Here is a 21,061-nt window from a genome sequence, read left to right as displayed (position 1 = left end):
TTAAAATATTATGAACTAGTCACAAATATTCATGTATTTACATTATGTTTAACAATTACATTATATGCAACAAAATATTTAAAATATCACCCCATTATAGTGTGTAATAATTTAGATTAGTTTGATAAATGACGCATATGAAGTATCGAATTCAATTTATATGAAGTAAAATGCCATACTTAATAGACAGGTATCGAGTGACGAAAAAAACATACATAGCGAATAATTTTGAACTATCGATATTCGGTTTAAATAATTATCAAACTCAAATAAAATTTAGAGGACAATTCTAGTATTGATTATAGTGTAGAGAATTTAGCGATGACAGAAATAATAGCGAAATCCAATTCGATTACGTACGGCTGTAGTAGTAATAGACATTTATTTACTCTTATTATTTGTTATGGTCATTATTAATGTGAGAAAACAGTGTTTTTTTTTCATTTATAAGTTTTAACTATAAATCTGTCGATTCCAACTTCTATAAGAATAAAAATCGAAAATACTAAATTTGAAAAGAATTGTCAAACTAATCTAAATTATTTAGACAAACTATAGTTATATTTAAAAATGGCTGATGCTTATTTTGACAGCTGTCAAAGCTTCAATGCTGTCAGTGTTTTTTTTAATCACCCAAAGAAAACAATAAATCATAGATATTTTAAACTCTTCCTTAACTAATGTTAGAGTTAAAATGTTAATATCTTATGAATTAGTATGTTGTGAAAGAGATGGCTAATAGTTAGTGGGATGTGCGAGTGAGATAGACTCTAAATGTTTCTAGTTGATGTTGCATAAAATAGTAAACGATATCTCTTTATTATAAAAAGATGAACTACAGATATCATAATGACCATCTCCACGTCAATTTAGTCAAAAATGAGATAATTATTTCATAAATAAGATATTTGCAGATTTATTTTAGCTATGATTTGTTTTTTTCAAAATAATACGACGCGATAATAGTAAATTAAATTATTATTATAATATAGTATTAGATGGTAACACTGAAAGGGTGGCAGAACGGTAGGTCTTTGTCTATATCAGCTCAACAAAATCCATGGATGCTTGTTATTGGTCTAAAAATAACCGAATGATTTTAAACACACGACCGTTGGGGTGACGCCTAGTTTTGAATAGTCAGTTACTCTTTGAACGCGCCGCGGAACATTTCTCGGAGACGCTTTGTCCTCTAATAATAGTTATATCGAAAGATATCTATGTTGGTTCTGTTAATAAATTTTATAAACTGTTGATTTTTCTGATATATTGAATGTTGGATTTTAGTTAAGAATTAATTTATTCTACGTGTTGTCTTTAAATGTATTATTAGAAATAAATCTATGAACACTATTTAAAAAAATCAATCTTAAACAAAACATTTTTATAATCATTCTATGTAATTACAGCTAATTAAAAATTATTTGTCGATATTAAAAAAATGCATAAAAATTATCCATTGACAATTTACGTCTTTTTCTGTTGAAAGACACAAATATATAAGGACATTCTGCCAACATTAAGGAACAATGAATATTGTGCATTTGATCTCTGTATTTTATTAAAAATTGTATTTGTTCAGACGTGTGTTAATAAAATGGATTTATCAAATTTCCGAGAAGGTAATATATAAATTAATTTAATAACTAGCATATTATTAGATCCTACCGTGTATGTTACCTTTATAAATTATGTTAATACTGTTTTAATCTATATGTTACATAAAAAATCGTTTAAAAAAAACCTTTACAATACTGCCAACATAATATTGTAAGAGCAAGAAAGCACTCTTTTATAGCTTGACCAGATATAAAACCACAAACAGCTTTACAAATGAACGCGGTATAAAGTTAAACTTAGGAATAAACTGAGAATATAAAAAAAATAGTATATATTTTGCTAATACTCAGTTTATTCCTAAGTTTAAATTTATACCGCGTTTATTTGTAAGGCTATAAGTACTTTATGGATAACGATAGAACTTGGCGATTTTAGCGGCCCCAGGATATTTTTATAATCGTGGTCAGGCTATAAGTAGAAAAAAAAGGTATAAATATCTTTGATATGAACGAAATGAATTTATTAATGTATGCTTGATTAAAATGCGTTTGATAATAAGGATTTTAACCAGCTTTTATATTACCACAAAAACCAGGTAAATAATTGGTCATTTTTAGTAGCTTCAAGTAACCATTCTTAGTAAAGTTAATAGGTCATAGATAAAATAGAAATAGACTGCGTGTTTAATATAGAATGAAAATAGGGGAAAACGTATAACAAAACATAATAGTTTAAAAATTGTTGATTAAATATAACAACCAAATACGGTAGGACAAAATATAGCAACAAAATTCGCCTTACAATGTGTAGATTTAGAAATTTATTCTTGGGTTTTCGTTGCTCAAACACTCGTATTCCAATTTGTTGTCATTGTTTTCATTCTTCTTAAAAAACTGTGATGTCAATGGGTAAAGTCGAGGAATCAAGCGGTGTCAACCTCTAAAACTACAGTCGTTTGAACGCTTCTAAACGATGACACGGAATAAAAAACAATATGAAACAGCTTTTAAGTGTGTACGAAAATTGTTGGCCCGTGGTTCGCCGCACATTATTATCTAATTTGTTTTTTTTTTGGTATTTCCTATAAGTGGAACACCGTGGTTTTCCGTGACTGTACGTACGAGTGTTTTGAGAATGGAAACTCAGTTTAGTACGATTTAATGCATCTTTTCGATACTTTAATGTGAAGCATGGATGTATAGATTTGTCATTTTTATTCTTAAGACGTTAAAAATATTGTGAAGCGTGTAATTTATTATGTAAATAGATACAATTTATTGCTGTGTCAAAACGTCCACGTTACGTCTGATAATAAAGTCAGTTCTTCATGTTTTAAATTGTTTTATTTCACCAATCATCCATAACGAATGTTAACACAACGCAGGTATTTGATAATGAAATAAGTAAGCGTTTGTTGGTGGGATGTTGGGAATTTGTCGTAAAACCTCAAAATCCTAAAGTACTAGATTTATTCCGAACACTCCATAATTTTAAAATTGTCTAAATTATGTATTGCTTAAAAAAGAAGTATGAGTAAGATGCATTCTATAATAAAGGTTTTTTTGTATTTAATAAAAATACTTAAATAGTATTTATTATTATTAAATGTTTAAAGAGATATACGTGTGATCACAAAACATTTGCCTGGCAATCAGTTTTAAAAACATAATCCCAAAGAAGATGACAGTTGACAGTGACTGAATGACATTTGATAAATGTAAACAAGTTCTTCAAAGGATATTTTAGTAAATATTTTCCTTATTTAGAACAATTAATAAGAAATAACCATGTCTAAATCTGCACACGTAGTGGATGGTGAAGCGTCCGAATCGGACTCGGAAATAGAAGTAGCTAAATCACCTGTAAGTAATATAAAAGAGAAACTAATAAAGACAGATATTTTGTCTAATTATCTAAACTTCTATCAGCAAAAGTTGAAAAAAGAACCATATTATTTATCTTAGATTTTGTTATTTTTACTTCCCACTTCTTCGTGTTGACCAGTTTTAGTATATCGCATTAATTTTGTAGGACTCCATTCTCTCCAATTCCAAAGTTTTTGTGATCAGCGGAGAAGCTCCAGAGTCTGATGATGGTAAGTAAAGCACATAAGATAGGTATAAAAAAGAAGAAACAAACTAAATAATATATAAACACAAAGCTGAAATTACTAGGCTAAATTTTTAGAAAAAATTCACAGGTTTCTTTTACAACAATGGTGAGCATTATGAAAAGTTGTTCAAATTTCAACATAATTCATGCCCATAATCTGTCAATAACTCAAATGTTTCTCACATATTTTATAAATAATTAACATATTCCTCTGGTGTTGCGGATGTCCATGGGCGTCGTTGACCACCTTTGTGTTCCCGCCGATCGTTTGCCCCCTTCTCTTATAAAAAAAAAAAATAATTTCTCTTCTCTCTTGATTCTACTAGCAATAATCAATATTCAATTTATCTCTGGGGTAGAGATAAATTAATTTGACTAAATATTTCAGAATCGAAATTACCATCACAAAGTGACAACATCGAGATAGATTCACCTCTCCAAGTGTCAATGTCGCCGCAAACTCCAACAAAGATGTTGTACAATTCAATACTGCATCAGAAGTTATGTAAGCTTTTTAACTATTTTTATGTATTCTGTATTCTGGGAGGTTATTTATGTAGTCTGTGCTATAAATCAATACCATTTGTCATTTGAAATAACTTTATAAGCTTGGTAATTATGACCCAACACATTATTCAAATATATATGTCATTGTTTTAAAATGTCGTAATTCTGCTTGTTATGTTAATAATCGGATAGTAGTCGGATGTCAAAATAAGTGTGTTGCATTAGCTTGACACGACGGCCATATTGGTAAGGTTATTCTGTACAAATTGAAAGAAAACATAAGAGGTAAAGAAGACTATTTTACCCCATTGATCTCAAATCGCTTCTTTCTCTTGTGAACTCACCTTTCGTGTATGTTCTTAGTTCATTTATTATCCATAATAATATTAAGCTGTAGTTTGTCTGTGCTGTATATATATCGTGGTTGTCTTGTTGTGTTAGAGTATTATATATATTTGACATTAGCAAAATCTCTAAGGAAACGCCATTAACACAAAAGATAGATAGATAGACTATATTTTATTTAAGCATAACATGTCTGTGACTTATTTATTCTAGATTCCTATATATTTTGACATAGACATTGAGAGTAGCCCATTAGTAAGTTTTCAGAGCCATATATGTATTAAAATATACCTCTCATGTGGAATCCAAATATGAAATTAATTCTTCAACTGTACTATGTTTTTATACTAGCTTACGCACGCGACTCTGTCCTCGTGGAATTAAAAAAAAAAAACAAATTAAATACACATTGTTTTTCCAGACTTACGTCGACATCTCTATTTTTATGTCAAATTTCATTGAGATCGATTCAGCAATTTAGGCTACAAACTCTAACATCCATCTAATTTTGTCATACTATATATTATAAATGCGGCAGTTTAGATGGATGGATAAACGGGTAAACAGATTTCGATAAAATTTAGTATAGATGTAGAAGATAGTCTGGAAGAACACATAGAGTACTTACTTTTAGTTTTTTTTTAATTCCACGCGGACGGAGTCGCGAGCGAAAGCTAGTTTACCATATAAGATTTCTTAAAACGTTGCTGTATTTTTAGTTATAATTTTTAATCTATTGCCTTATAGGGGAATGCAATGTGTCTCTCCGAGCCACACTGGAAGGTCTAATGCGTCACACGACTGACATATCAGTGGAGAAATTGACAAAAACTGACAAAATGTTGCTCACAGTACAAGTAAGATTTTAAATAATCTACCATCATCATTATTGTCAGCCATATGTCGTCCATAGCTGAATATAAAAAAAAAATGCTTTATTAATTTCCCCTTGGGCAGGGGACTGGTATAGGCCTCTCTCATTGGTTTATCATGGCCTGGTCCTATGCATCCAGGGCCTATAGTACCTATAGTAATATATACTAATATTATAAAGAGGAAAGATTTGTAACTCAAAAACTACTGGACCAATTTAAAAAATTCTTACACCGTTAAAAAGCTATGTTATCACTTAGTAACATAGATTTTTAATATCTTTTTTATTTTTACGCAGACAAATTTCTTGTAAACAATTTATGGCCAGTTTCCCAGCTATATTTAATCATTCGTTAGTTGTTGGTTCGATAACATCATGCAATCCGTCTGCATTTGTCATTAAATGAAGCTAGGAAACCGACTATAAATGCATTAGTATTAAACCTAAGATAAAAGAACCCTGTCTATATAAAAAAAGGTTTTGCAATCTACAGAACTCACATATCTCTTGTTTTTCTTTCCATCTCTTACTTGTAAAGGAAGAAGACCGAAGAAAGTATGGATTGTGTGAAAGAGGAGTGGATTCAGATATGACTGATAGAGATGTATGGAGCAGCGTACTGTGCCGACCCATAAGGGATAAGGGCAAGTTGATGTTTGTAACATTAACAGATGTTTTTAGTGTTGTGTTTGTTAACTTGTGTATTATTTTCAGGAGAGTATGCGAGCGACGAATGCAAATTTGACTCTAGCTAAAGCGCGTCTGAAACAACTCCAAGCTGAGTTAGAGAAGGCTAACTGCAGTACAGTGTTACCTACTTTGAAAATTAAATAGGAATGGTATACTGTGACTAAGCAAAATAAAATCTAACATACTAATATTATAAATGCGAAAGTTTGGATGGATGTTTGTTAGAGTTTGTAGCCTAAACAGCTGAACGGATCTCGATGAGATTTGGCATAGATGTAGAGGATAGTCCGGAAGAACACATAGGCTACTCACTTTTGTTTTTTTTCATTGGTGATGTTTCCTAATGTTACAAATTCAAATAAAGTTACGTTTAATATTTTAAAACCTATAATAACATTTGGAGACCTTAAATGTTTGTCTCCATTGAAATATAAATTAAAAACGCTGCAATATTTTTACCCTCCATTACTCGATCTCAAACACCAATCAGAGCTCGGTGACGTCACTTCTTCGCAAACAACATGGCAGTGTGACCAGCTTCAGTGAATGTCAGTGCATTTTGTAGTTATATTTTTTTTTTAATGATTATAATAATTGAGTTTGCGTGTGTTATATTATGAGGACTCCTTTATTAAGTGTTTTTATATTTACGACATATTTTACGAGCAAATTTTTCGATCGCTATGACGAAAAAAAAAATAGTAAAAGTTATTTGAATAGCTAATTCAATTTACGTCTGGTCACTTTGAATGACTTTGACAGGCCGCGACGCGAGGTTTGTTAGAAAAGTAGTGACGTCATGTCATGAGGCGTTTTCGCGGTCTTTCGAGAAGTTGTTTTTAGTTAAGTGTTTTTGTAATTAAATGTTGCGTATATGATTTTATTATATTTTTTTTCTTGTTAAGATATGGTTTATCTACATAATAAAAGCAATTCCAAAAATTAGGAAACATCCCCATTCCACGCGGACGGAGTCGCAAGCGAAAGCTATTTCTAATATAAAGAGGAAAGATTTGTATTTTTGTATTTACGGATTTTTGTATGTATTGTAGTAACTCAAAAACTACTGGTCCAATTTGCAAGAATTCTTCCTTCAATAAAGCTATGTTATCAGTGAGTAACATAGGCTACATTTATACTATTTTTTAATTCCACGCGGGTATAGTCGCGAGCAATAGTATGTTATTAAGAAAATCGTTTGTAAATAAAGTTACATAAGTTTTTATCCATTTTCCATTTTCAAATTTTATTTATATTTTAGGTATGTGTAGTAAGTCTTTTTATATTCTTTCATTATTTTTTTTCGATGTTTGACATATATTGTAAAAATTAGATCTATAAGATGACAGATGTTAAGAAAAAAGTGTTTTTAAGGAAAATGTTAAAAAAAAATAATAAATGAAGTTAAATAAACAAATGTTTCAATTTAAAATCCCATTGGTCACCCTCTACATGAATTTACTAATAATATAGGAAATATTTGTATTTTTGTATGTTACGAGCTACTGGAGCAATTTTAAATGCGCTGTTCCCAATTGCGCATGTTTGGAAGCATACAACAGGATTTCTACAAAGATTTGATTCGTGATATTTTAGTATATGTAACTCCTAACACCATTCGGATTTCGCGCCAGTCCGCCCGTGTTTTTTTTATAACATAAGATGGCAAACGAGCAAGCCGCCACCTGAATCCGCCAAAATGGCAAAGCGACCGCTGCCCATAGACATCTGCAATTACAGATGCGTCGCCTACCCTTATCCGACGGAGGAGGAGACGCACATAAAGAGGATATTTCCTCTTCCTATGCATCTCCTCCATCGTCAAATCCATTTTTCCGTTCCCATCCTCTCATAAGAAAAGGGTGGTAAAGAGAAAGGGACTTAAATTAGGCCTCCGGCACAACACTATCAGACGAAACACGGCATTGGTTCCATTTGACGCCTGTCTTCTGTGTGGTCGCGGTATTACTGGGGGCGAGCCGGCCCTGCAGTGCTAAGATGTTAAAGCGGGCACTACCACTGTAATGTTTGTTTGCGCGCGCCTACTTTCTCCCAAAGAACGCAAATGTCACTAGAACTGCGCCTTAAACATAATTCTTAGGAAGTGTAGTAGTGACAGGATATATGTGATTGTTGATTTTTAATTACCTGAAGACCATGTCACGAACAAAAGTTTGCAATAAACTACAGAAATTTTATACATTTTCTGTTTTTTCGTATTTATGGATTTTTTTATGTATCCAAATAACTCAAAAACTACTGCACCAAATTGAACATTCTTTCACAATTAAAAAGCTAAATTATCAGAGCTTAACAAAGGCTATATTTACGACCTGTTCTACCACTGGCTGATAGAGGCTCAGATAGGTTAAAAATGACGTCACTGTCACATAAGAGAACAAAATCCGATATTACGGATACATAATTATACTTTGGCTTATTATAACTTCACATAGACAAAGTCTTGACCAACAGTTAAGAATAATAAAAAAAACATAATTCAGTTCAATAAAGCGACAAAAATATATGAATTGTTTTATTAATATAATAAAAAATTAAACGTTATTGGCGCTAGTATCGAAGCCCCAGACCGCCATCTTGCTGTCAATAAGAGCGCGGTATTTTGACACATTGACATAAACAGCGGGCACTCCCTTCTCCCCGCAGCCGATGCCCCACGCGACTAAACCTGTCAGTTTGTATCTGTCATCGCCTACGGGACACGCCAGCGGAGCCCCGCCATCGCCCTGCGGAAACATCGCATAAGTATAATAAATCAAACTTTTTTAAGTACTAAAAGCAGACATTAAAACATGAATAAGGCATATTTGACACTAAAAGAGCGTCGGTGGCTCAGGGGTTTGAGTACTTGACTTGTCATCTACAGCTTGGGTTCGAATCCCGCTTACCAATGCGATTTTCGAATTTCATACATAATTTACCCGACGTTCTTACGGTGAAGGAAAACATCGTGATACACATATCGGTGAAGAAATTCAGGCTCGCCTCAGCAATACCACGACCACTCAGAAGACAGGCGTGAAGTGGGAGTAATTCCGCGTTTCGTCTGATGAGTGTGGCACCGGAGGCCTAATTTTAGTCTCCCTTTTCACTCTTTACTTAAGACGAAAAGAAGGGAAGGAAAAGTGGATTTGACGGTGGAAGGGACGCATTGGAAGGGGAAATGTCCTCTTTGTGTGCGTCTCCTCCGTCAATGGATGTCTATGTGCAGCTGTCGCTTTACATTTCGGTGGTTTCAGGAGGCCGCTTGCGAGTTTGCCACCTTATATCATATAAAAAAAGAAAAAAAGTGGACTCCACCCCTGTTATTACCGTTCCCAATACAAACCTGACAAGTATCCTTGCCCTCCTCCCCCCCCGCGCACACGAAGCTGTCGTGCAGTCTGAAGTTGTATCCGAGTCGTGTGGACTTCAGTATGGCGGCGCACGTCTGGTGCCTCACCATATTCAACTCGACGAGTTTTAAAATCACAGCGTAACTGCCTTTTTTACCTGTCGGATTTCATTTATGAAAATACTAGCTTACGCACGCGACTTCGCGTGAAAATAAAAAGTAACATAATACGTAGTCTGTTCTTCCAGATGCTCTGAATCTATACTATTATAATAAAGCGTAAACACACACTTATTTGTTGCCTAAGATGTCAGCAATTACACCATATTTTTGTATAATCCTTTTTTTAATAAAAAGCCCTACACTTACGTCACGCTTTAGGCTTATTTTCACGCCATTAAACTTAGGAGGTAAATATTTTGGATAAAAACCCTAATGTGGGAAAGAGACCATAAACTGCTGCCAACATCAAGGAAACGAGATTGCTAAGGTTTGACATGTCAAGTCATTTTGACATTTGCTATTATTTGACAAATGTAAACAATAAAATAAAATTTTCATAATTTCCTGCGGATGAAGTTGCACAGGAACAGCTATCTATGATAAATTTGGTTGAGATGCGTTTAGCAGTTTAGGCTACAAATTCTAACAAACATCCATCTAAACTTTCGCATTTATAATATTAGTAAGATTACATACCAAAGCTATCCTTTCCCCAACCGTTAGCGACACAATCTCTGCTAGTTTCAAACAGTTCATCCTGAGACGGGAGACAGATGACGTTGATGTGGTCAGCCAGCTGCACTGGCTCCTTCAGCAGGAGCAGAGCCAGGTCGTTACGAAGACTCTTCGAGTGGAATTCTAGAAATACCAGACTGTATCTTCACTAGAGCGTCAATAGTGCAGTGTTTCTAGCACTTGATGTCCTGGGTTCGATTCCTGCCGTACCAACGGAGGATCCAGGGGGTCATGACCCCCCCCCCCGAGCTGGTTGGTCGAGAGCTTGACAAAATGTATTTACATATTGTGTCAACCTCTGGACTTGACCACAACTATGTGACCCCCCCCCCCCTGGTGCCAAAGCTAGATCCGCCCTTGTGCCTTACCAATGGGATTTCACTTTGACAAAGGCTGTTACTAACTCAGAGTAGGCTGTAGCTACTGTGTGCTATCACTGATCACTGGTCACTGCGCGACTTCACACATATCAGTAACAGTGGTAGAGCCCGCTTTAATACCTCGCACGAATAAGTCGGCTCGCCCGGTGTAATATCACGACCACACAGAAGACAGGCGTGAAGTGTAAGCAATTCCGCGTTTCGTCTGATGAGTGTGGTGCCGGAGGCCTAATTTTAGTCCCTTTTCCTTTACACACTTTTCTTAAGAGGAAAGAATGGGAAGGAAAAGTGGATTTGACGGTGGAGGAGACGCATAGGAAGGGGAAATGTCCTCTTTATGTGCGTCACCTCCTCCGTCAATTGAGGGTAGGCAACGCATCTGCAATTGCGGATGTTTATGGGCAGCGGTCGCTTTCCATTTTGGTGGCCGCTTGCTCGTTGCCGCCATATATTATAAAAAAAATATCTTTGAATTTCTTCACAGATATATCACGATGTTTTCCTTCACCGTAAGAACGTCGGGTAGATTGTGTTCGTGAAATACGAAAATCCCATTGGTACGGCGGGAATCAAAACCAGAACCTAGATTACAAGTCAAGTGCTTAACCTAACTAGAACCAGACTGTCTAATAAATCGGAAAAAGTGAAGAAACAAGATGGCCGTCGTATATGGGATTAGACACATTCTCTAGTACCGGTTACTAACGCCCTGGGCGATTTTTAGGGCGCATTTTTACCATAACTAGTGGGGGTTAAGAGTATTATGTGAGAGTAGTTTGTACTCCTCACGCCCCTTTCCGTCACCCGCCCTGGGCGCCCTGGGCGACCTAGCCTGAGTCCTGCATTTTAAGAGTATACCTGGATGTAGGTAGATCTCTTGGACTATCCTCTCCTGCGAGGGCAGACGCTCCTTGTTCGTCTGTGTGTCCCATTCACCAGCTCTGATCTTCAGCCCGCCAGGCTGGAATCTGTAATACAAAAATTAAATTATGTAAATGGTTATTATAACAACTAATGATTTTTTTAATAGTTCGCGTCTTATTTAGAACTAGCTTTTGCCCGGAGGTCCTCGTGGAATTAAAAAAAAGTAGTCTACGAGTACTTCCAGATGCACTATGTGTATGACTTTCATCGAAACATATTCAATAGTTTAGTCTACAAGCTTTTTTTCTCTTTTAAGTAAAATATTAGTAGATTTTTATTAATCTTACTTCTTACTTATATTATAAATGCGAAAGTTTAGATGGATGGATGGATGATTGTTAAAGTTTGTAGCCTAAACGGCTGACCGAATCTGGATGAAATTTGGCATAGATATAGGAATAGTCTGGAAGTACACATAGGCTACTTGGCTTTTTAAATAGCACGCGGACGAATTCGCGGGCGAAAGCTAGTATAAACAAAATTCACAATTATTCAGTAACATACTTGGAAGCGATGTGTGCGCCTGTAATCACAACTTGAGGGTGAATGAGGGCACCGACGCCCGCGTAGCGACCGTCTACAGAGTCCAGTAATGCCACCACCCATGGGAACTCACCGAACTGAGCCTCTGAACCCTGGATGAGAAAGTAAACTGAAAAAACCGCTGGATAGTCTAACTTTGAGAAATACTGAAGAAGTATCAAGAAAATCAAAATAACAGTGTAATCGATTTGATGCAGAAATACGCGGAAATAAAAAAAGTTTTTTTTTAACAAATTTTATCATGTCTGCTGCTAACGTTCTGGACATACCAGCATCAGCCCCCCTACCTTATCCTACTGCCGTAGAGCGCACCTTGTTTTAGTCCTCCAAATTACTCTTTCATACGTCATCTCTGTCACTCTCCTCTTGATCATGTCACCTTTCATACAGTCCATCTCTTTCTATCTACCTTTACTGTACTCTTGTTACATACGATTCTAAAAGTACACAATTATAAAAATAAAATTAAAATCATAACTCACAAAACCACCAGTAATACTAAAATCAATCCCTTTCCGGTTCCTGTAGCCGCAGCCCTTTAGGTTCTTAGTGTCGGGCTCCGGCGGCGGCTGCGGGGGCTTCGGGTCCTTGCAGCAACGCTCCACGCTCTCCTGACATTCGTCAACGCCGAATCTATTGAAATTTTATATAAATTCGTTTAAACCGACAAGGATTATTCTATTCTACTATTTAACAGTAGTGCCCGCTTTAATATCTTCGCACGAATGGTTAGGCTCGCCCCCAGCAATACCACGACCACACAGAAGACAGACGTGAAGTGGAAGCAATTCCGCTTTTCGTCTGATGAGTGTAGTACCGGCGGTCCCTTTCCCTTTCCACCCTTTTCATAAGAGGAAAGGATGGGAAGGAAAAGTGGATTTGACGGTGGTGGAGACGCATAGGAAGGGAAAACATCCTATTTATGTGCGTCTCTTCCGCAGATTAAGAGTAGGCAACGCATCTGCAATTGCGGATGTCTATGGGCAGTTAAAATATATAAAAAAAGAAAACTATGCTTTTAGCTTCTGCTATACTAAGTATAGCCTACCCGAAGATAAAACTATTATGGTCTATACATTTAATTATGTATCTGTACAGATGACGTCATACCTAATATCCAATTTGAAGGCGCCAGTGACGGTCTCGTTGTACGCGTCCACAGCATTCAAGTTCGTATCGCATAGGTAATAAGGCACACATTTGCACGCATCCCCGTTGCTGTCGACGAACGTAGATGTACTGTCCGTAGGTCGCACTGTTATCTGGAAGGGGTAAGAAATGATTTTGTTAGTTTTTGTAACCAAAAGTAACAATTCTGCTGGGATGCTGAAATTACATAACTATTAGGATGAACTAAATTTCGAAGAATTTAAACTCAAGTTACGTTCGGAAACGCATTTCAAGTTATCGAATCAAAAAGAATACCGAATGGTTAAAAGTATCTAGATACTGGCCATTAGTGACTAATTGGTTTTTCAAGTAATAAAAACGAACAGTTGTCAAAAAATTTCATTATATTTGAAATTCAAACTTTTTAACCGACTGACTCAGAATCAGAAGGGAGTAATTACTTTTTTAGCGTTTTTGTGTTTGTACGTATGTCCATTGTGTCAAGACAACTTTGAAGAGTAAGATGTTATCGTAAGGAGTAGCATAGTTACTCAGATATTTCTCTACCTTATTTCAAACACAACTGGTTACTTACATCTTCAAGTCCTGGTGCTTTCTTGGTGGTAGGCGGTGTGCCAAACACGTCTACCAGGACGTCCGGTTTTATCGTAACTTGAGGGTACGCCAGGGTAGAACCCAGCAGTAGAAAGTAGACCAGCATCTTCTGTTGAATTTATACATAATTCAAATAGCGTGAAACTGATATTTTGTTTCTGTTTCTTACAAATAGTGTGAAAGAGATGTCAATATTGCAGAGTTACAACGATCAGGCTTATAAGTACGGAAATTCATACAATTTTATTGCAATTTAGAAATTAATGTCGTTACTGCTGCATTTAGTGTTTTAATAGTTTTTTTTAAATAAATCTAAGTAATTCTTCTGTATAAATTTATTTGAAAACAATAAATACACGTGTTTTGTTTGTGCAAACTCAATAAGCGATTATATTACGTTTTTAATAGTAAAAGAGGGCGCATTTGAACTAAACTATCGCACAACTGTTATCTCGCTTTGATTCCTATGAGCTTATGGAGGTACACTACTCGTTAGTTGTGCAACTAAACAGTTGAAGGCTGCGAAACAATCGACAATCGCACAACAGTTGTGCGATACTTTAGTCAAAGCTCATAGTTGTCTATAATTTCTGTAGTGGTATATACTTGCAAATGTTTTATTAAAAGCAGATCACGTGTAGTTAAGGATTCTTTCAGGAATAAAAACTATTTTTTACCCGCGCAAGAGTGTGATCCCCTCCCTAGATAAGTGTAAAAGAATCTTTAATTGCCAGTGATAACCTTTTAGTGCATTGTGCCGACGCTTTAAGAATTACTAATAACACGAACCGGAAATATAATGAAGGAAAACCGGCTAGTACAGATAAAATAAAATATGACGGGATATAAATTTCAGATAATATAATTCTAAGTAGTATCATATTATGATATTGTACCTATGTTCGTAGTATGGAAGGTCGTTTGCCCCATCAGAAACGTGCGTCTGCTTGCATAGGGTATTGTTATAGGCCCCTGAGTGTAATATATGAAATTTAAAAATCGTCTGTCTTCGGAAACGGCCCACGAAAATTTATGATAAAAGGTGGCAAACGAGCAAGCGGCCACCTGAATTCACCGAAATGGAAAGTGACCGCTGCCCATAAACATCCGCAATTACAGATGCGTTGCCTACCCTTCATTGACGGAGGAGACGCACATAAAGAGGAGATTTCCCCTTCAAATGCGTCTCCTCCACCGTCAAATCCACTTATCCTTTCCATCCTTCCCTCTTAAGAAAAGGGTGGAAAGGAAAAGGGACTAAAATTAGGCCTCCGGCACCACACTCATCAGACGAAACGCGGAATTGATTCCACTTCACGCCTGTTTTCAAACCAGTCTGTCAGTATTTATTTAGTAATTATTACAGTATAGATACTGACATTATATTAACGAGAATTTTACGTTATGTAAAGTATAAGAAATTAATAGCAAATGTCAAATTAGTTTAAAATTTCTTGTATATTTTTATCTAAATATTATCTATTTCATAATTCGCTGATATTTTATAATCGTATTATTAAATAAGAAATTCATGGTCAAACGGATAAAATTCGCAGACAATAATAATAAAAAAAAAACATCTCCAATTTTAATATCTTATTTTAGTCGACTTGGTTATTCTAGTCGATTGAACTCCGTGGCATTTGACCTTTTGTCTTTGTCTAAACTGCGATATCGGGCGCGAAAAACGAGAATCACAATTCATTTTTACCGGAAATATTTTAATGCATTCTACATTAGTGAAACAGATAAAAAGGAAAGAAGAATAATTAATAGATATAACCTGAATATTACTCAAAATATTTCTATTTTTAACTTTAAAAGCTGATTACGTAAAATAACGAAATACGCATCGAAAATTATACTTAATTACTAATCGCTCAATTACAAATTCTAGAAATACGATTAAATTAGTAAATTAAAAAAATTAACTACGTCCATAATCTGTCAAAACTATTATTGATTTCGCGCTCAAATCGAAGTCGTTTATTTGACGTTGACTTTTTTTTTCATTAATGGAATTAGTTGAAGATTTTCAGCCACATTAACATTTATTTTACTTAAAAAAATCTATTATTTTATTAATTACTGATTAAATACCTTTATTATATTGTAATTAGTTTATAAATTTATTTATACTGAGTACATAATAAACATAGTCATATCGTCATCAGTTGTTAACTTAAGGAAACATAATTTGCACTACTAAACTATGCATGGCTTTTGTCGTCATTTACTTAGAGCAGGCACACCTTTGACTAAACTATCGCACAACTGTGCGATTGTCAATTGTTTCGCAACCTCAACTGTTTAGTTGCACAACTACAAATCGAGTAGTGTGCACCTCCATATAAGCGCGTAGGAATCAAACCGCGAATGAATAGTTGTGAGATATTTTAGTCCAAGTTGTGCGCTCCATAGTGTGTCTAAATAAGATAGATGAGTTTGATAAATGACGCATTTGAAGTATCGAATTCAATTTGTATGAAGGGAAATGCCATACTTAATAGACAGGTATCGTAGTGACGAAACAAACACAAAGCGAACAATCATGAACTATCGATATTCGGTTTAAATAATTATAGAACTCAACTAAAATTATTATTTTCTTATTCACTAATTTATAAGACAATTCTAGTATTGATTATAGTGTAGAGAATTTAGCGATGACAGAAATAATAGCGAAATCCAATTCGATTACGTACGGCTGTAGTAGTAATAAACCTTTATTTACTCTCATTATTTGTTATGGTCATTATTAATTTGAGAAAACAGTGTTTTTTTTTTAAATTCATAGGTTATAACTATAAATCTATCGATTCCAACTTCTATAAGAATAAAAATCGAAAATCGATAAGATTCATGATTTTACACAACCCATCCCTACTAAATTTGAAATGAATTGTCAAACTAATCTAAATTATTTAGACACACTATAACGATTTATTAACTCTACGTAACCCAATGGTTCAAGTATGAAGTATTTATCTGTGTATATGTAGTGACCTTTACTATAAACTAGCTGTTCCCGTGCGGTTTCATCCGCATGGAATTATAAAAACTTTATTTTATTGTCTACGTTTGGTAAATTCTCATTTACAAATGTCAGAATTACGGTCACCATAATAACCTTGCTTCTTTAATGTTGGCACCTTGTAGTTTGTGGTTCTTTTTCCACATGACGGTTTTTCCAAATTATTTACTCCCTAAGTTTAATGGCGTGAAAATATATAACCTAAAGCGTGTTGTAAGTGTAGGGCTTTTATTAAAGAAAGAATTATTCAAAAACATGCTGTAATTGCTGAGATCTCAGGCAACAAAGAAGTGTATGTTAATGCTTTATTATAATAGTATAGATTAATAAATCCCACGGGAACCGTAACTTTTTTCGGGATAAAAAGTAGCCTATGTGTTCTTCCAGAGTGTGCTCTACATCTATGCCGAATTTCATGGAGATCCGTTCAGCCGTTTAGGCTACAAACTCTAACAAACATCCATCCATCTAAACTTTCGCATTTACAATATTAGTAAGATTAGTAAGATAGCATAGATTATTAGTATAGAAGTATAAATATAGATAATAAATTCTAAATTGTACATAAAGTACGGTATAAGCCTTACTAAATATAGTACTGCAATAATTCTTTCTCATAAACGGAATTGTGTACAAATTCAGATATGTTGTGACATCAAGGTCTCTGATCTTTGTCCATTGAAAGATTTGTGCAATAAGTACTTATTTTTCCTACATTTATTAAGAAATATCTATATTTACATGCTAATCGATGAAAAAGTAGATATTAAAAACGCTTTAAAAATTGTATAAAAACAAAAAAAAATACATCACATTTTACTTGGTTTAAGTTTGTACATAAATAAAGTTTTTTTTTATATTCAAAGCGGACTTGATTTTTTTATGCCAGCATTATCAATTCATAACCCACTATTAACAATTCTTTTCAATTTAAAACAGACTCGTTAAAATAAAAGAAGTGTGAATGGGACGTTAATAAAAAGAAATCGTTTTCATAATGGCTGTACAACCTTTACCTTTTACATTTAATAAGGAAAAAAATGAACAATAATTGTAGCTTGTCAAATAAAATTTTGGCGCAAAATATACTGTTGAGAAAAAAAATTACCGTGCTCTATGAAACACAAGATTGTCGGCATAAACGTCACGTCTCTAGCCGACAGCTGTCAATGTCATTAGAAGGATTGGGATTATCGCGCGCATTCCTGACGAGATCTATAGTGCAGGGTTAAATTAATATCTATACTATTATAATGAAGCGTAAACACACACTTCTTTGTTGCCTAAGATGTCAGCAATTACACGATATTTTTGAATAATTATTTTTTTTATAAAAAGCCCTACACTTACGTCACGCTTTAGGCTATATATTATCACGACATTAAACTTAGGGGGTAAATGTTTTGGATAAAAACCCTAATGTGGGAAAGAGACCATAAGTTGCTGCCATCATCAAGAAAGCAAGATTGCTAAGGTTTGTCATGTCATTTTGACATTTGCTATTGATAATTTGACAAATGTAAACAATGAAATAAAATTTTCATAATTTCATGCGGATGGAGCCGCACGAGAACAGCCAGTCGCTAATAAAAAGTATGTTAATAGTTTAAAAATACCAAAAGCAATAAAAGAAGTTTGTTGTTAACTTTAAATGCTAGATAATAAATCTTTAAAATGGACATAGCTTTTTGTAATTCTTTACGTTGGTTTCAAACAGGTTCTTAATTTACTTTGAGTCCACATATTTTTAAATGTCATTTCAAAACCCCATAAGGTCTCTTAAAATGTTTACAACGTCCGCACACCTTTGAAACTATCGTAAAACTAAACAGTTGAGCTACGAAACAATCGACAATCGAACAGTTGTGCGATAGTTTAGTCTAGGGTGCATCCTAATAAATGGACATGAAGACACTAGTTGTCCCGTGCGACTTTATCCGCATATATGAAAATTTTATTTTTTTGTTTACATGTTTCAAATTGTCAAAATGAAATGACGATGACAAACCATGGCAACCTTGCTTCCTGGATGTTGGCAGCGACTTATGTTCTCTTTCCCACATTAGGGTTTTTATCCAAAATATTTAGCCCCTAAGTTTAATGGCGTGAAAATATATAGCCTAAAGCGTAACGTAAGTGTAGGGCTTTTTATTAAAAATGGGATTATTCAAAAACATGCTGTAATTGCTGACATCTTAGGCAACAAAGAAGTGTGTGTTTACGCTTTATTATAATAGTATAGAAGTATAAATATAGATTACAGACGAGACGAAGTCATCTATCACATACCCGCGTGCATCTACCTTCTACCAGCTATCTTTCAGTCCCAACAAAATCGGACCACTCATTACGCCATTTTGTCGGCGCGGAATTTTAAAAAAAGTAGCTTATACGCCTTTATGTCAGCTACCGTCCAGTGAATGTCCTGTCGAAATCGGTCCAGTCGTTTAGGAGATTACTTGGAACAAACGCGGCATGCGGACAGACAGACAGATAGAAAAAAAAATGCAATTTTCGTTATCATCGAAAATACGTCATCTTCCCGAAAGCTGGAATTTTATTTTTGATTTTACAAACACTCCAATTTTATTATATGTATAGATTGAAGATATAGACAATTAGATAATTATTTTGTCCGCGATACAAAAACCCAATGGTTTTTTGCTCTTACGTATAAATTACTACAAGCATTAGAACACGTCATATCGAGTAATAATTAATAACTACGTCTAACACCTAATCAAATATATCCTCAACGCCAAAATGGCGAAGTTCGAAAAAACAAAAATAACACAGCCATGAAAATTCTCTGAGAGCAGCATTAAGAGATTGAAAATATGTTTTACTAGCAGTCAAATGAAATATAGCCTATGTTACTAACAGATAAATTACCTTTCTAACGGTGAAATAATTTTTATAATCGGCCAATAGTTTTTGAGTTATTTCAATACAATCAGAAATCCAAAAATACAAATCTTTCCTCTCTATATTATTAGTATATACAAGTATAGATGACAATGAGAAGATAACGGAGTAGTAACGCTACACATGTAGTTAATATTGGCACATACCAGTTACTGGCACAATTAGTTCATATATGTCAACGAGATCGTAAAACTATCGACAAAGCTTCGTAATGCCTGGTACACACTTGGCCACTACAGTTGAGAACGACAGCCAGTCATTTTGGACTCTGGCGCCATTTAGTCACACTATGCCAGTTGATTACCAGTCTAGTTATTGAGTCTACTGACAAACTGTACTGGCTAAGTGTAAACTGAGCCCACAACCAGCCTTTACTTGCACACATGTCCGTAGCATGCAAGTGTTCCAGATGACAATATGATTTTACTAAAATTCTAAATATATCAAGTTTAGATAAATGTGACATCGTATTTCCCGATCTAAAGCGTCGGGAAGACATAGGCTACATTTTATTTCCGCGCAGACGGAGTCGCAGGCAACAGCGAGTGAAATAATTCAAATATTAATGTAGAGAATCTTTGGCAAATCTTGAAGATCTCATGCTGGGTTGATGAATTAGAGTTAGTTTAATTAAATGTCAACGATAAAACTCTTGTTACGTAGTTCGGAAACGCATTTCAAGAATTTCTCGAACCAAAAACACTAATAATTAGTTCAACGCATCTAGGAAACTGGACATTAGACAAAAAAAGACGTATTACAAATTAAAGAAACCCGTACATATAAAATCTTTTGTCACTATTAATATCAAAACTCGATTTAACTATTATTTTCTGGCTTTACATCAATTAGTGTTTAAGGAAAACAAGACAGAAAATTAAAATAAAAAAAGTTAACGTACCTTTTATTTGCAGATATATTTTACATTAAATTTTCAACATAACATAAGTACAGCACAATGATATTTATTATAATTTACTAATCTCTTATTTTATTGTTTTAAAATTAAACTTTAAAATTAACGCATAAACACGTCATGCCAGCGTCGCGCGAATCGCGAACTGAGGACAAAGTTGATGATGTTATAGAGATGTAATGATGTTCCAGGTTTTATTTTATCGATAACTAAATAAATTATAATATGAATATTTCCACACAACGTTTAACGACGCGATCAGAGTTGTTATCTAATTGTAATTTCTATTAAAATTGCGACTTCGCAAGTATTATGGTTAACATACTGTTTATGGAATAATTCGCGTTGATGGAAACACGTATAACTGTTGAATATTAGTATATCGTCTGTGTATCGTGACTATAAGTTGGGAAGCTAATAGAAAAGATGTAAC

The 21,061-nt window shown here is 34.4% G+C and overlaps 2 protein-coding genes across 2 annotated transcripts; one reads left to right on the top strand and one right to left on the bottom strand.

The window, feature by feature from the left end:
* Nucleotides 1-3,254: 3,254 nt before the first annotated feature.
* Nucleotides 3,255-6,328, top strand: LOC106103926. Its single transcript, XM_013283842.1, has 5 exons — nucleotides 3,255-3,422; nucleotides 3,592-3,655; nucleotides 4,061-4,177; nucleotides 5,272-5,381; nucleotides 6,113-6,328. Exons 1-5 carry the CDS (start codon nucleotides 3,348-3,350, stop codon nucleotides 6,230-6,232), a joined length of 486 nt encoding a protein of 161 aa, XP_013139296.1. The 5' UTR covers nucleotides 3,255-3,347; the 3' UTR covers nucleotides 6,233-6,328.
* A 2,259-nt stretch (nucleotides 6,329-8,587) lies between these two features.
* LOC106103925 (serine protease 42-like) lies at nucleotides 8,588-20,774 on the bottom strand. The gene is made up of 9 exons (XM_013283841.1): nucleotides 20,614-20,774; nucleotides 13,734-13,862; nucleotides 13,139-13,290; nucleotides 12,511-12,661; nucleotides 11,990-12,120; nucleotides 11,420-11,529; nucleotides 10,143-10,304; nucleotides 9,438-9,601; nucleotides 8,588-8,835 (listed from the first exon to the last, which is right to left on the bottom strand). The coding sequence occupies exons 2-9, from the start codon at nucleotides 13,857-13,859 to the stop codon at nucleotides 8,644-8,646; spliced, it is 1,188 nt and encodes a 395-aa protein (XP_013139295.1). The 5' UTR covers nucleotides 13,860-13,862; nucleotides 20,614-20,774; the 3' UTR covers nucleotides 8,588-8,643.
* Between the last annotated feature and the right edge of the window lie 287 nt (nucleotides 20,775-21,061).

The sequence above is a fragment of the Papilio polytes genome, unplaced genomic scaffold (genome assembly GCF_000836215.1).
Source record: "Papilio polytes unplaced genomic scaffold, Ppol_1.0 DF823693.1, whole genome shotgun sequence".
Taxonomy (NCBI): domain Eukaryota; kingdom Metazoa; phylum Arthropoda; class Insecta; order Lepidoptera; family Papilionidae; genus Papilio; species Papilio polytes.
Note: the sequence above shows the minus strand (reverse complement) of the source record. Positions and strands in the feature narration are given on the sequence as shown.

Excerpts from the sequence above, each read along its gene's own strand:
- LOC106103926 (XM_013283842.1), top strand. The coding sequence starts at position 3,348 with ATGTCTAAATCTGCACACGTAGTGGATGGTGAAGCGTCCGAATCGGAC. Across the intron at positions 4,178-5,271 it reads AATACTGCATCAGAAGTTAT|GGGAATGCAATGTGTCTCTC; the intron begins GTAAGCTTTTTA and ends ATTGCCTTATAG. Across the intron at positions 5,382-6,112 it reads AAATGTTGCTCACAGTACAA|GAGAGTATGCGAGCGACGAA; the intron begins GTAAGATTTTAA and ends TATTATTTTCAG.
- LOC106103925 (XM_013283841.1), bottom strand. The coding sequence starts at position 13,859 with ATGCTGGTCTACTTTCTACTGCTGGGTTCTACCCTGGCGTACCCTCAA. Across the intron at positions 13,291-13,733 it reads AAGCACCAGGACTTGAAGAT|ATAACAGTGCGACCTACGGA; the intron begins GTAAGTAACCAG and ends TACCCCTTCCAG. Across the intron at positions 12,121-12,510 it reads TTAGTATTACTGGTGGTTTT|GGTTCAGAGGCTCAGTTCGG; the intron begins GTGAGTTATGAT and ends TTTCTCATCCAG.